This window comes from Suillus plorans, assembly GCF_016647745.1.
Source record: "Suillus plorans strain S12 chromosome Unknown HD556scaffold_117, whole genome shotgun sequence".
NCBI lineage: Eukaryota > Fungi > Basidiomycota > Agaricomycetes > Boletales > Suillaceae > Suillus > Suillus plorans.
This window is the reverse complement of record NW_024537501.1, coordinates 102,845-119,081: the sequence shown is the minus strand read 5'-3', so window position 1 is coordinate 119,081 and position 16,237 is coordinate 102,845. Positions and strand designations below refer to the sequence as shown.

At 47.0% G+C, this 16,237-nt stretch overlaps 2 protein-coding genes across 2 annotated transcripts; one reads left to right on the top strand and one right to left on the bottom strand.

Annotated features, from left to right (window-relative positions):
* Positions 1 to 8,555: 8,555 nt before the first annotated feature.
* HD556DRAFT_1459668 (uncharacterized protein) lies at positions 8,556 to 10,116 on the top strand (the record flags this gene model as incomplete). The annotated part of the gene is made up of 10 exons (XM_041308211.1): positions 8,556 to 8,784; positions 8,834 to 8,846; positions 8,898 to 9,063; positions 9,115 to 9,202; positions 9,252 to 9,340; positions 9,392 to 9,444; positions 9,499 to 9,681; positions 9,733 to 9,843; positions 9,926 to 10,040; positions 10,096 to 10,116. The coding sequence occupies 10 exons, from the start codon at positions 8,556 to 8,558 to the stop codon at positions 10,114 to 10,116; spliced, it is 1,068 nt and encodes a 355-aa protein (XP_041152663.1).
* Positions 10,117 to 13,771: 3,655 nt separating this feature from the next.
* On the bottom strand, positions 13,772 to 16,225 carry HD556DRAFT_1451000 (uncharacterized protein; the record flags this gene model as incomplete). Its single annotated transcript, XM_041307864.1, has 9 exons — positions 13,772 to 14,344; positions 14,400 to 14,484; positions 14,556 to 14,827; positions 14,877 to 15,293; positions 15,344 to 15,450; positions 15,512 to 15,783; positions 15,854 to 15,894; positions 15,945 to 15,995; positions 16,049 to 16,225. 9 exons carry the CDS (start codon positions 16,223 to 16,225, stop codon positions 13,772 to 13,774), a joined length of 1,995 nt encoding a protein of 664 aa, XP_041152662.1.
* Positions 16,226 to 16,237: the final 12 nt, after the last annotated feature.

The following is a 16,237-nucleotide window of genomic DNA, read 5'->3' as shown; positions in this document are numbered from 1 at the left end:
GACACGATGCATCCGATTGATAAGGTTCCCCCACAAACCCCCCCCGACTCGGACGCTCCGGCACTTGATTCTCTATCAGTCAGTCGTCCGCAAGTCAATTCTCAACAAGTTAAGTCGCCATCTCCTGCGCCATCTCCCTCAGACGAACGCGGCGTGTTGGCAGAGAACGAACCCATCATCCAACGCAAGACGAAGAGCATCAGGTCTCGCTCGGACCGCGTCACCTGGTACCATACATGCTCTCGCAGCACGATGTCAGCACCCTCCACCTCGCCCCTTTTGTATAGTCATGAACTGTGCCGTGGCGACTTGCGCCTCCACAAGTCGCAAAAAGATGGACAGATTCAAACTTGGGTATGGGACGGGATGCAGTGGATAGGGATCGAACATGGGGATCCACATCTTAATTTACCTGGATACCGACTGAAATTGGTAGGCGAAGAACCGAGCTGGGTAACCAGAAAAACTGCGGTCGATGACATGGGTAGAGCAAAACGGGCGGCCAGTACAGCTCAGTCATAAATTTCGTAATTCAGTAGCTGCAAAACCCACCTCCACAAGGGAGCACATTCTTTACTATTTTCATTCTTGAAGTGATATACTATACTATGTTTTATCCAATGTATCTAACATATATAAGCACGAATAGCGGCCGGCTCGGTGTCAATTGCACCCTGTCATGCTGTGCTGCTCATGATCATTTTGCGTGCCCTCCCTCCTTTTGACCTCCAAGTTGCTCTTCCATTTTGTTTCACGACATTATCAGCCATACATCGATACCATCTACACCTTCCAGCATGCCATACAACACTGACTTGCTCCTTTTTGTTCTTTCGTTCCAGTGCTAAATGGCGACCACCTGTACTTTTTATGAATTGGTCGCTATCCAAAATGGATCTAGGTATCATGACAATACGATAATAAAAACTACAGCTATATCGTTCTAACGACCACGAATCTCATGATTGGCTCCGCAGTGACCGATGATGGCACTCCTACTCACACTTCACCTCTATATGCAAACGATATTCACTGTCCTCCTGTTGCCCGCCGTTGTCTCACCTTCCCCATGCTATTTTCACAGGAACCAATAAAACCTCTCAGTGACAGCAATCGTGTGTTGCCTATTCTCATCGTGGCTGTGAAACTGACATTAACGAAGCTCTCCGCACATGCTGCCTAATGGGCTCGCGCTTGCCTCGAACGTGCTTTCTTCTTTCCACAAAACCTATTTTGCGACGAATTCAACGATAAAATTATAAACACTAGCTGGCGACTCGGACTACCGCGAGTACGCTCTACGTGGTCGATTTGTCAAAATCCAACTGCTCAAGAACCACTGTATTCCACGAATCATGTTTTATTCTCATCCTTACTGCTCCTGTTGGACAGTGAAACGCAAACAGAGGTCACCGCTTGTATAAGTATGTGTTGGATGCTCATGTTTATTGCTACGTCATTCGGTCACTGACTTTCGGTAAGCTGATATTTGGCATTTTTCTAAGCCACGTTACCACGTGCCTTCATCCTATTGGGGCATAATCCTCACCTATGTTAACCCAGAGACTCCGGAATCCGGAATCATGCATGGGAAGTTTTGTTTGACCGTTTAACTCGGTATGGTGTGGCGCTCCACCTTTTCTTTCCATCACTAATCGCTTATCTTTAATCCCTTTCAAGCTTGAACTGCCCTTGCGCCCCGCATAACGCAACCCTTTGTGTAAACGGCAAACGCCTTACATGAAGCGCAAGGCTCCCTTCAAGCGCACACCTTTGTGCTGAATGCTATGCCAGCTAAGCCACTCGGAAGCAAAAATCTGTGAGTCTTCAAGCTTCAAACGCCACCGCTCCACCTTTTCTTTCCATCACTAATGTTTAATCCCTTTCAAGCTTGACCCGCCCTCGCACTCCGCACAACGTAACCCTTTGTGTAAACGCCAAACGCCGAACGCCTTACATGAAGCGCAAGGCTTCCTTCACATGCACCCGGTTGTAGACTTCAAGAATCACTCGCCTTACATCATTAAATTCTTTCAGTCCATTCTTGCTCTTTCTTGTATTGTTCCGAAAATGTATTTTGTTTGCGTCAAATGAACAACAAATGGTAGGAGTCGTATGCCAGTTGGGTCGACATCTCCCAAGATGATATTAAAGACTCGAGGAAGATCGCGCTACACAACAGCAAAGGGCAGATTAACCGAAAGACGACCCCCGCTTTTGGAGGTGACACGACATAGGAATGGCGCATGCAGCTTTACGTGAACACAATGAGAAATCCACTATCGTCGATTCGTTCGAGGTGCCCCCAGGTGCTCTCCAGGTGTGCATGGTTGCGGAATTCAGACAGGGCTCATTTGTTCCGAGTTGTCCGAGGGACAAAGAAGTTGCACATTGTAAGGCGAAGACCAAAGGTAAGGTGTGTGAATTGTTTTCATTGGCTGATCGGAAAATCATTTATCGCACGAGTACCGCTGTTCCTGGATCATCGGATGGAGTCTCATCGGACCACACTAACGCTGGACAAACGACAGCCCTTTTAAATCTGGAGTCTTTCACTAGAATTTCCCGGTTACCGTTATCATGGCAGGCAGCAGTGTCGCTTTTAGCTGTGCACATGTGTACCAAGCAACGACCGCTTTAATGGCTCTACAGTACAAAGACGTTACCCCTCTCAGAAGGTCACAAAGAAACCGCCACCGTGACTATATATAGTTATGTTGTGATTCCTCAAGCTTCAAGCTTCAAGCCGTCAATGACTGCATACATCCATACTCGCACCCTCAGTGAGGGCACAGTGACAGCATTAACTCCCTTGCTTTTTCTCGTTGCGGAAAGTATCTCGCCAGTGGCAGTGACGATAAATGTGTCATCATATGGAGGCTGGATGATGGCTCCATCTTGTACCGCCTTCTTCTCGATTCCTCAGTGACTGTCGTATTCTGGCATCCAGCACTGAGAGATACTGTTATAATTGGGTGTGAGGACGGTAATCTGTGTCAACTGAGACATTTGCAGATCGTAAGTCTTCTATAGCGTCGCCGAGGAGTGCTAATCTCATATCATTGCAATCCAAGGACGATTTCTCCCGCAAAGATTTTGACCTAGGAGTCGACGGGCCTGTACACTGCTTGGAGTATGATACGGATACCAGATGTTTTGCACTTAGCATTGGCCATCACGTCTACATCGCGCATGAGTCTCGCGAGTGCCAGTTCTTGCTTCACGTTCTACCTGATTCTTATGTTTGGCAGCCAGCGGGTTAGGAGTCTCATTCAAGGTCCCTCAACGTCGGAGGAATCAACTGGTGACAACGCCCAACCCGTTCGAGCAAGAGGGCTTCATTTTCACAAGAACGGAACAACATCAATGCTAATTGTATCATACCTCCATCACGGAGTCATGTGGGTGCTCTGTCATCACGCTCTTCTTCGCTTGGAGTTGAATGACTTTCAGCGCATGGGATGTTAAGCGCATGACTTGTTTGTGGAGGATTTGGTCCCGGGATGCACCGTTAATGTAGGCGGTGTTGCACAATTTCCATAGTGGGATGCTCATGCTAATCTATAACTTTCCAGTGGAGCTCTGCTGCCTCTCCGGAGATCAAGGCTCTCATCGTCCAGACCATGCATAAAGGTCTTTTCATGTATCTGATTGGCGGCAGTAGGCCATCACGGGGTTTTGTTGTACCTGGGAGGCCTAATGAAAAGGGTCGCCCACTTCAGGTACGGTTCCTTGAAGGAGGTTCAAAGGTAATCTGCGGCAGCAACACTGGGGAGGTTCGAATGTGGGAGACCTCATCCGGAGAAGTTTTTCAGAACCTTCCTCATGGCGGTATGTTCCATATGAAATTTTCGTTGGTTCATGGCTTAACGTGGCTTAACAAGATGTCATCATTCAAAGCCTGGCAGTACGTTCCTCAGCAAAACTGGCTTAGCAATCCCTGAACCATGTGTTGTCCCTGAAGTGCTTTCAAGGCCATTACAGTTACATTGCTGCAGCTTCTTCTCAGAAAGGTCAGAAGTCGTATATACAGATCTGGCGTGCCAAAACGGGTGGGAGGTTTTTGTTTTTGTGTTTTTTTACAACTCATATCGGAAATGACTCATCAGGTACTAGTTCATCAGCAAACGCGAGCTCGATGATTCGCATGTGGCGCATATTCAGGGTTTGCAATCTCTCGTTCACAAGGGCCTGCATTCTGAAGCATTTAAATTAGTCTCATCGATTTGAGCTTGATACACAAGATTATTGGAGAGTGCTGTTCGTGCTCGCAACTGTATTCACTGCTGCAGTGATTTCTGTATGGACTGCATGGGTTGCCGTAGTGGCTTTTCCCTGGGATCTGGTTCTCGATTACTTCCTTTTGGCGGTTAGTCTTACTGTATCTGAAATTCAAGTCAAGAACTGAATGATTGCAGGCCAGCCACGTTGCGCGGGGCCTTCAATGCAGCATGCGAGAGTCCTTTCTTGTCTTACAAGACTGCTTGTTCTTGGCGCTAGCAATGTTTCGGCAGAGCATGTTAAAATTACTTTTTGGAGATGGTCTTCCTAACTACCGTTATTACTAGGGGAATATATACTTGATTTCGTTGATGAGCCTCCGCGAGCCCCCAATAACCCTGCTCAATCACAGTTTATTTTGCCAGTGTATTTATTTGAGCGTGCATGTTCCTGTCGCGAAGAGTGAAACACGAGCACGACTTGCCGACACCGTGGGTGTTACCTCGCAACTTGGCGAGTTAACACCGCAACGTGGAAGCCTTGAAAGTTGAAGCTCCTCGAAGGTACAAAATATCAGTATTGGTAACAACTTTATGCCCAGACTCCACTATTGCACTTCGACATACTTAGAGTCAGATATGCATAACTCGACCCAACTTACATAAATTCCGACCTTTGCGCACACCCAGTACGAGTTCGTGCACCTAGGTAATGTGCGTATGGGATGCAAAGAAGTTCTCTCGCGTTCGTTCATTTGGCTGGTCTTTCCTCGAATCTTGAAATGCGTTCGGTGGTTGACAAGAGGGTGGCCTTTTTCGACTCACCTTTGTTGTGTCAGCTGGGTTTAAATTTAATACGGCAGGTCCACCATGCTTAGTGCTCACTGCTAACGACGACGACTTTGATATCGCTCAATGCAGTCCTGGTTATCTTCATCCTCGTGTCGCAACATCCCTCTTCAAAGGCCTACCTCCGCGAACGAAAGTGTGACAAAAAAGCAGGATATGGCGCAGGTGAGGCTACTGAGAAAGGTGCGAGCTTGTCCTTCTGGGAAGTTAAAAACATGTGACATGGTGACTTTACAGGATCAAAGGTGTGCCAGACAAGTGAGGTTTCGTGGCCCAGTCTCTCGGATGAGAATGGCAGGATTCATCCTGTCCAGCAAGGACAAGAGCGATGGTGCAATACACGGCGATGCGCTCGTAAATACCTATAAACCATATCGTCAGGAAGCCGAAACTTATTTTTACTCATTTGCCCTTCGTTTGCCCTTGCGTTGACTCGTTTGTCCCCGCGTTCGCTCGTTTGCCCGTGCGTTCGCTCGTTTATCCTTGCGTTCACTCGTTTGTCCTCGCGTTCGTTCGTTTGTCCTTGCGTTCACTTGTTTTAAAACCAGGTACTCTAGCTACCTCCCACCTCAAGAGGGTGTCTGGTCCTACCACCCCAACTATTACAATAACGTGGATCGTGATCAGCAGCCCGTTCGTTCGTTTGCCCTCGTGTTCGTTCGTTTGTGCTTGCGTACCCAAATACTGGGACTGCGTTGCGCATAGCATGCTCATCCTCGCGCACGTCAAGTGCTTCCATGTACCTTCCTTGGCCGTGGCCGTGGCCGTGGTTTGGGCTTTTTGGTATGTTTCTCTTTCTTAACGACTTCGGGCTCACTTCCTTCACTAAAGTTCGGCCCACACTGTTGGTCGGCACTGTTTTAATGCAACCTGCCACTGTGAATATGAAAACGACGTACATCCAGTTCTCCCTCAAATTCTGGTGCATACGGATCTCGGTCACCATGATTCCAGTGCTCGGGGAGACCCTCATATGGGTTCCATCGGTCTTGGTGCGTGCCAGCGTCTTTTCCCCATTGTTCATTCCCTGCAGCACCTGCGGCCAACGAGAGTTCGAACATTCGTTGTTCGAGTATACCAAGGCACTCTAGATCAACGTCGACGTCCATCGCAGACAGATCATAGCTGAGTTGGAGGTCAAGCCAGGCTGCCTGGAGTATCGCATTTGCTTCTTCTTCGGGAGTAGGAACTGACTTGGAGTCTATGTCAAGTGCTGCTGAGCGACGTTCAGTCAAAATATCTTCGGCCATCTCCTGGAGTTGATTCTTCTTCCGTTTTGCAACTACAATAGTGCACGCATGCGCATAGGTAGCACAGTTTAGCCAATTGACAATTTGTTTTGATGCACCAGGGATGTGATGGTAGACCCAGTTTGCAATCTGAGCACAGTCTGTGAGAGACAGATCACCACAATATGGCACAGTAGTATGCTTGCGACCTGTCTTCTCCGATAGGTCGGCAAGGTACCCAATTACTGGGACTGCGTTGCGCATCTTCGCAGGATCAGGTTGCTCAAAAATATTTGTGAGGAGTTCACTGTGAGGAGCCAATGCTTCGCCGATATAAACGCTGTAGGGAATGTGTCTAAAGTTTGCGATGACGTCTTCGTGCTGGGGAACCTCGTGCGCGTGTGTCCATCTGCCAAGCTATGATTTGGATGTTAAAGTCTGCTATTGAATCTCAAGAGTTGTACACACCCGAATCATGCGACGACGTTTATGGTCTCCATAGAGTGCATCAACTAAGTCTGCCTCGCCAACCTCAAGTGGAGGTTGAGTGTCGGGTTTGAAAGAACAATGCCTCCACCATTTGACTGTATACATCGTGTTTCCCCTAACCTGTCGACACGACTTGATCCTGACAGGGTACCAATATTTGTCATGGCGTGCTAATGCTCCCTTTCCTGGTCTGTACATAGTAAATGTTAATGAGTTGCTATCACTTGCATATCCAGGAAAACCCACAACAAACGTTTCGTCATAGGAACAGTTATGTGGCGGGAAACACTGTAAAGGGTATATCATTGACTTATAGTAACAATTAGGGACCCTTACCGCTCAGGACGTCTAATTTGCGCAAGCAAGACACGATCACCATGCGGTGCACAGTCCGGAGTATCACAATAAAATGTCTCCTTTTTTGCCAAATTACTTGCCCGGCCATCCCTCTGGCAAGCAACATGAGACCAGCGCTCGCACTTATGGCACTGAATGGCCACTTCACTCTCTTCCTGGAGATCTCCATGTTCCCGACTTCCACACCTGCAGTAGAAATCATATTCCCCCACCAAAGATCCTCGAGTTCGGAATGTGCGTATGGAATGCAAAGGAATTCTCTCGCGTTCGTTCATTTGGCCGGCGGTCTTTCCTCGAATCTTGAAATACCTTCGGTGGCTGATCTGATTTCTCTCGAGACAACGCACTCAGTATCATCTTTTCGGATAAATTCTTTTAAATTGCCCGCAGGACGCTAAAATATGTTGCACAAACACTAACAAGAGGGTGGCCGAAGTTCTTCAACGCACCTTTGTTGTGTCAGCTGGGTTTAAATTTGATACGGCAGGTCCACCATGCTCGATGATCGATGATCCCTCTTCAAAGGCCTACCTCCGCGAACGAAAGTGGTCGATCAAATCGTGCATGTCGTGTCCCTACCATGCTCCTTCAAGTTGTTCCTTGAACCAATTCTGACGAATACTCTGTCGACTTCGTTCGAAGCGGAAATGACACCGGAACACGTCTGACACACAATACGATAGTCAGGCTCGACCACCTTCGATTGGGCGCCTAACCCACCTGCGACAAGGTCACATCGTTTGCCCTTGGGTTCGTTCGTTCGTCCTCGCGTTTGTTCGTTTGTTCGTTTGTTCGCTTTTTTTTTTTCGCGTTTGTCCTCGCGTTTGTTTGTTCGTCCTCACGTTCACTCGTTTGTCCGCATCTTTTTGTCGCGTTTGTCCCCGCGTTCGCTCGTTTACCCTTGCGTTCGTTCGTTCGCCCTCACGTTCACTCGTTTTTCCGCGTCTGGACTGCAGGTCGTCGATGAATTATATCTCTACTCAATGGAGGGCAAACAGCTTGCTCCAGATTTCGTTGGTGCTACAGAAGTCAATGGCCGCCGAGCACAGTCGCACTTTGTCGTGTTCCTGACTGGGTTTACCAACCCTGGGATTGTGGCACGATACGATTTCGATGAACCAGGTGAAGACAAATGTTGGAGCATTTACCGGTCAACAATAATGGAAAGGCTGGTACCGGATGAGTTCAGCGCTGAGCAAGTCTGGTATGTCCAACTCCCTTCCGACGGTGTCGTGTGGAATCGCCATCTAGAGGAACTGATACTCCTTCACACTTACTAAATGATCTACAAGTAGCTGATGCAATTTTTATTATTACTTTAGACATTTCGTTGAAATGCATCTTCTCCTCGTCCATTCGTTATTCTTTTCCTTCGGCCTTGCTCAGGCAGCTGTCACTGCCTGTGGTCCGCATGTCCAATCACCGTTTGGGACTACGACGGCTGCCTCTGCCTCATATACGGGCTCAGCTTCATATGACCGAACGATATTATAACCACCGCCCCCACCTAGTCCTCCCCCACCCACCCAGTTCAACGTGGACCTCCGACCTGCAGAGCGGAGATGTCTCGGGAGTCTCAATTCAACAGCAAGGCTCATTCTTTGGCTTCAGTATAGAGTTTGGTGTTACGACACAAGTCCGTAAGTATTTTGTTCACTCGCATGTGCATCCACTGAACATATCTTGTAGTCGGGCTGAACAGGTAACTAATTCAGTTGCCAAGAAGTACTATAGCATTTACCTCGATTGCCAGTTCTTTCCTCCAAGTCCCGTTTCTCAACCTTATGGCCAACCTGCGACAACGCGGGGGCAGCGTTAGGGTTCGTGTCGGTGGTAATACTCAAGAGACCGCTACCCTAGTGGCCAGTACCCCGGACGGTGCAGCTCTCGAGAAGGACTACGCAGGCATAGCCAACCCCGTAAGTGCTTTTTTTCTTTACTCGATTATCCTGAGACTGAACACCCCCAAGACGGCAACGCTGCCCCTTGTCTTCACAACTGAGATCATCAAAATGATGGCCGAGATATCTGCACTCACTAATGTCTATTGGTACATGGGTATGCGATACATGATAATACTCTTGTTGTCACTGACCTTCTTGCGCAGGTGTGCCGTTCAATGACACTCAGCATTGGCGCTTGCAGATCGCTGAAGTCGGAGAGGCGATGCTCGGAAATTATCTGATTGGTCTACAGGTCAGGGAATCTAACGTATAATACGACAGTCTCTGATTGCTTTTGCTTTAGGGCGGCAATGAACCTGATCTTTACTCAAGGCACGGTCATCGGCCGGATGTAAGGTATTTTTTTGGCCTGACTCCGTATTGATTGTTAACCTTTTTGCAGTCTCATAGCCCTCAGGATTACAAGGATGAATTCGGTCTTCTCATCGACGCAATGAACGCAGACTCTAATATCCCCAACAAAGATCTGCTCATTGGCCCCAATCTGGCTGGCATGTGGAGCCCAACGGATATCTGGGAAACCGGGTTCGCCACAGACTTCAACCAAAACCTTGCTGCGCTGGGTGTTGAAAGGTGAATCACAAATTATTCATCATCATCGTCTTCTGGCTCATAATCGTGAAGGTATCCCACCGATAATTGTTATGCCCAGTTCGGCATAGGAACTCCACGCACTGGCCCAGAGATGTTGCCGACCTTCCTGACACACCAAGCCGGAAAGACCATTGTTCCCTGGTGCTCCCGCTTATGCGCAATCCGTTGGAAAGCCCTTCATCGTGTCAGAAACCAATACAGCATCTTGCGGAGGTTTTCCCAGGTTAAGCGACAGCTTCAGGGCCGCCCTGTGGGGAATCGACTATGCTCTCCAACTAGCATACAGCAATTTCTCAACTGTTCTTTTCCATGTTGGTGGACAGAGCGTGTATTACAATGTACGTTCAACTCGGGTCCTGCCGTCATTCAACCTCTAACCATTGTCCTCTACAGCCCTTTACACGTTCGTATTAATCGTCCTATCTGGATGGTGATTTTTTTAACTGTATTCCTTCGCCTGTGAGAAACCAGTCGACGTACCAACAGTGAACTATTGGTATGAGCTACCTTGCATCATTTTTCTATTGGATGTCAATCAAACTCCCATCGCAGGTCCGGTCTCCTATAAACCATATCGTCAGGAAGCCGAAACTTATTTTTACTCGTTTGCCCTTGCGCTTCCTCGTTTGCCCTCGCGTTCGTTCGTTTGTTCTCGCGTTGACTCGTTTGCTCGTGCGTTCTCTCGTTTGCCCTCGCGTTGACTCGTTTGTTCTTGCGTTCTCTCGTTTGTCCTTGCGTTGACTCGTTTGTCCTCGCGTTGACTCGTTTGTCCTTGCGTTTGTTCGTTTGTCCTTGCGTTGACCCGTTTGTCCTCGCGTTTGTTCGTTTGTTCTTGCATTGGTTCGTTCGTCCTTGCGTTGACTCGTTTGTTCTTGCGTTGGTTCGCTTGTTTGTCCGCGTTTTTGCGCCCCACCTCCTCGGCTGCGCCGAGGAGGCGGGGCGCCTCCTGGTTATTATTTTCCGCGTTTGTCCTTGCGTTGACTCGTTTGCCCTCGCGTTGACTCGTTTGTTCTTGCGTGTGTTCGTTTGTCTTCGCGTTGACTCGTTTGTTCGTTCGTCCTTGCGTTGACTTGTTTGTCCGCGTTTTTTGCGCCCCACCTCCTCGGCTGCGCCGAGGAGGCGGGGCGCCTCCTGGTTATTATTTTCCGCGTTTGTCCTTGCGTTGACTCGTTTGTCCGCGTTTTTTCCTCGCGTTTGCCCTTGCGTTCGTTCGTTTGACCTCGCGTTCGTTCGTTTATCCTCGCGTTGACTCGTTTGCTCCTGCGTTCCCTCGTTTGTCCGCGTTTTTTTCTCGCGTTCGTTCGTTTACCCGCAATTTTTTTTTTTCGCGTTTGCCCTTGCGTTGACTCCTCTGTCCGCGTTTTTTTCTCGCGTTCACTCGTTTGCTCGTGCGTTCCCTCGTTTGCCCGCGTTTTTTTCTCGCGTTCGTTCGTTTGTCCTCGCATTTGTTCGTTTGTGCTTGCGTTCCCTGGTTTGTCCGCGTTTTTTTTCGCGTTCGTTCGTTTATCCTTGCGTTCCCTCCTTTGTCTGCGTTTTTTTCTCGCGTTTGTTCGTTTGTTCTTGCGTTGACTCGTTTGTCCGCGTTTTTTTCGCGTTTATCCTCGCGTTCGTTCGTTTGTCCTCGCAGTTGTTCGTTTGTCCTTGCGCTCACTCGTTTGTCCTTGCGTTCCCTCGTTTGTCCGTATTTTTTTTCGCGTTTATCATCGTGTTCGTTCGTTTGTCCTTGCGTTGACTCGTTTGTCCGCGTTTATTTTTCGCGTTTGTTCGTTTGTCCTTGCGTTCCTTCGTTTGTCCCCATTTTTTTTCGCATTTGGCTATCAAACACTATGTTGGTAACGTCCTCTGAGTTATCTTGTCCGCGTTTATCCTCGCGTTCGTTCGTTCGTCCTCGCGTCGACTCGTTTGTCCCCGCGTTCACTCGTTTGACGGTGCGTTCCCTCGTTTGTCCTTGCGTTGACTCGTTTGAAAACCAGGGACCCTATCTACCTCCCACCTCAAGAGGCTGCCTGGCCCTACTGCCCCAACTATTCCAATAATGTGGATCGTGATCAGCAACCCGTTCCCTCGTTTGTTCCCGCGTTCCCTCGTTTGTCCGCGTTTTTTTTCGCGTTTGCCCGTGCGTTCCCTCGTTTGTCCTTGCGTTGACTCGTTTGTCCGCGTTTTTTTTCGCGTTCGTTCGTTTGTCCTTGCGTTCCCTCGTTTATCCTTACGTTCACTCGTTTGTCCGCGTCTTTTTGTCGCGTTTGTCCTTGCGTTCACTCGTTTGTCCGCGTTTTTTTTCGCGTTTGTTGGTTTTCCTGCGTTGTTCCTTCGCGTTTCGTTCTTTTTTTCCGCGTTCGTCCGTTGCCAGCAGCGGTGGGCTTGGCTCTGATCCTGACAGTGTTGATTCTGCCGATTGACCTGTCTTTGGAAGATGGATACATCTCCAGTATAATGGTGCACGCACCTGAAGTCTGAAGGCGCCGCACTTTCTCTCCCATCCCCGCACACCTTCATGTAAGTGCAAGAAGCCTGCCTTTTTCTCCTGTCCACCTCCGCCCATCCATGGGTCTCGAATGAGTGGGAGACTTCATGTACTACATCAGGCTCGTCAAATGTTGACATGAAAGCTGAATTATGAACCGCTGTCTGCTTGCGGTGCCGTCCGTTCAGGCTTTTCATGGTGACTTTCTTTAATAATTGAACAATGCACTTTTAACATTTGTGATCTGAATGAATACCACATAGTGGTGCAAATATGTAGAGAAGTAGCTACCCTGCACATGTAGAGGTCAAAAGTTGAGTTTTTTTACTAGTAGTTGTACAAATGCCCACTGTTTGTTGGATCTTGCATGTCATGGCCCATGGGACACAGAAAATTGATGAATCCTTTAAGTTGGCCTTTCTTATGCACAACTAGCTGCTTTTGCTCCTTGACATCTTGTACCTTCATTTTGTTTGTCGAAACATTGAAAAAAAAAATAATTCATGTTTCAATGATTTTCTGTGTGGGACCTGTCAAAACATTGAAAAAAATAATAATTCATGTTTCAATGATTTTCTGTGTGGGACCTGTCAAAACATTGAAAAAAATAATAATTCATGTTTCAATGATTTTCTGTGTGGGACCTGTCAAAATATTGAAAAAACATAATTCATGTTTCAATGATTTTCTGTGTGGGACTTGTCAAAACATTGAAAAAAAAAATTTCATGTTTCAATGATTTTCTGTGTGCGGGACATGATGCAAAAATTGATCATGTTCCTTCAAGGATAATTTTCCATGTATTGTGTGCAGAAAAAAATATATAATTTGTGCATGTTCTGAGGCAGAGTATCCTGCAATCATGTTTCTTTTTTTTTCTCTGAACATAATAAATGTTTTTCAAGTGTTGTGCAGCAGGAATATACTGCAAACATCATTTATTTATTCTTACAAAACATGAGGCATGTTTCATAAATTTCCTCTTACCAAATATACAAATGAATGTTTGAAAGTTTCTTTGCTTTTCCTGAACAAAACATTGTCAAAATATATTTTATTATTTGTTATATGATTTTTCAATGTTCTTGGATCAAACATATGGTGAACAGGATGAAGTAATTGAGATTTTTGATGCACAGAACATTGGAAAAACAGAGGCAAAAAATTTAACATGATTGTAAATTGTTATTTGAAGAATGATGAGTGAAAAATATTGACTGTTTCCCGAGGGAAAATGACACATTTTTATATTATGTCTTGCATACAGAAAATCTTTAATACATTCATTATTTTTTTTCAATGTTTTGATACACAAAATGCAAGGAAATTTCTATCTTCTAATTCAATGTTTTTTGGATGTTTGGTGGAGGAACATGAGGAAATGCCTGCAGTGTGAGAGGAGGTGGGGTAAAAGGAATGTTTTGAGACTTGTTTTAAAGTATGAGGAGGAGAGAATGAACCGTGAGTGGATATCGAGATGTTGTACGAGTTGTCTTGATGCATGAAGAATCGCAGGCATGTGTTTGCAGGGAAATCGATGTATGAATTCTCTTGGAAGTCGGGGAAGGCAAAAAATCTAAAATACACGGTATTAGGGAAACATATTTATCTGATCTCCACTGGTATCTGTGCACTGGGAATCCCCAATGGAATATCACACTTATTCGTTGTGTCCATATCATTATCCTCAGTCGCCTGCAATCTCCCGCCACGACAAAAATCCCAATCCCAGTCCTTCACGTCAAGACGGAGCTTCAATATGAGTGGAAGTGAATTATACCACACAGGGTTGTAGCAATTACGAGGCAGGCCAGCTGGCACTGCAATATGAGGATTTACTTTGTTGGAGTGGAGCCGATTACGAGTACAGTTTCCGCGTGGCTTCCTAAGAATGCCTAAAGATTTGACTTCTTCAATATGTTCATCGATGTGGTACATTAACGAGCTGGGTCCTATGCCGTGCCAGACTGGACTGATCCGCCAAAAAGAGCTGTTCTTCGTCTTGGTGTGCTTTTTGAGTGATAGATGTAGTGGAGCCTGAGGCTGGTGAATACTGTCGAAGTCATCACCAGATTCGTCTGAACTGCAGCATGCACTCCCCATGGCCTCCAAGATGGTGATTTGGGGCGCAAATGGGCTGCCAGGGACTGCACAACCCTGTAGATGTTCTGCAAAAAGCTGAACCAACCAAAGCATTGAACAAGTATGAATGGTGAAGCAGTGAATTACGCACCCGCATTTTTCTTGAGTTTCTTGCACCCCTCCGAAGTCGCTCCTCTTTCTGTTTCTGTCGTTCCTTATCCTGACCCCTTAGACATCTACATAATGGGCTTTGATGGTTTTGAGGTGTGAATAAAATGCCTCGCTCACACGTTTCTGAGTCAAATACTGCTCAGGAATATTAGAATCGGCATACCACCCGAGCTCTTTGATTTTCTTGATGAAGTCAAAGGCAAAGATGACGACAGCGTCACAATTGAACAGCAAGTTACAGTTGTCTGTCAAATCAAGGCGAAAGTTATCACTAGTGATGTTAATGCGGTCTGGATGCCTTTCGCAATAGGCGTCCCGTTCCTCTTCAGTGAGACTGCAGTTGATTGATGTGAGTTGTTTGTAATCCTCAACTTTGAGAAGAAGTTGAGTGTGATGACAAATACAACCCTGTAAAGTATTACATGAGTATCTCCTACAAGAGACTACCACAACAGACCTTGAAGTGATTATAAGTGACTTTGCTCTGACGGGTCGGGGCTTCTGGAACATCAACACGATCGGCGGGGTCTGGCACGAAACCAGCAAACTTTCTTTGTCTGCGGTTGTTAGGGATGACAGGGGTACCCTTCATATTGCCTGACAGGTGGTTGAGCTGAGTGCGGATAACACTAATGTCCTCCTCCAGTTTCTTGGTCGATAATGAACTGTTGGCTTCCATAGTAGTGGCTAGATGTGAGAGTCCATTGGAAAACCACGTCATAACTGATGCCATGCCGTTATCAGAGGGAGCAGGTTGTCCGAATGATGTAGGAATCGGGTCACCAGGAGGACTACATTGGGAAGGGCCTGCAGTGGGAGGTGGTGGTGGGATATTAGGAAAGGAGGGTAAGGGGGAAAAGGTGAACGTTGTTTCCTTTGTGATATCTCTCGAGTTAGCCCTTTTTTGCTAAAGTTTGAACGTACCGGAAGCCGACAATTACGATCTACTGATGACGGTACCTCTATGTCCTTCTGTTTCCCCTTCAAATTGTGTGATATTCGTGGAACAACTCCATGCAATGCTCTAGAATCTAGTTGCGAAACACGTCGTGTTTCAGTTTGCATAGACAAAAAGATTAAAGGAATACTCACTGTTAGCTGTGCCTGATGAGCGTGCAGAAGTACCCTGGGTCGATGTTCCAGCCAGGAGCAACTGTGCAGGAATGTCAGGGTAGTGTGCGATAAAGTTCATAAAGGATAATGACATGGAAAGAAAGATTAGCAAGATCAAATGGTGCAATATTGGTGCGACCTCTGCAGTCTTCGTGAGTCTCGTTACTGTTGGTTGATTGAGATCCACATCACCTTCCACTGCCGTGACCTCAAATGGTGGAATCAGAGCGAACGGAAGATTGCGATTCCCGCTGTTCCAATGGATGAAAATTGTTGGAAGATTGAGTATCCTCAACTTCCGAAGTGAATGATCTATAAGACCGATCACTGGCAGATGATGCAGTAGAACTTCTGCGTGAAGCCTGCACTGTAATGGAGGAAGGTTTTGTGACAGCATAATGTATTGACTTACCTCCTGTAGGAGGGCAGCGAGCAGAGCTGCTTGAGACTCTATTTCTGGTCCCTGTATCTAAATGTTCAGAACAGAAATCATGCGCAAGGCTAGCTACTACACACTTGTGCAGGAGCTGTTGCTCGTGAGGCCACTGGAGGTGCAATAACAACAGAGGACTTGTAAGTTTTGGGATCAGGACGGCCTTGGTCCCATCCATCTTTGGGTGGTCGCTTTGAGACAGTGGATGGCGCCGAGACAGTGGATGGCAGCGGGTCAGGGATGTCATCTGCAGAGATCATGACTTGGACAAT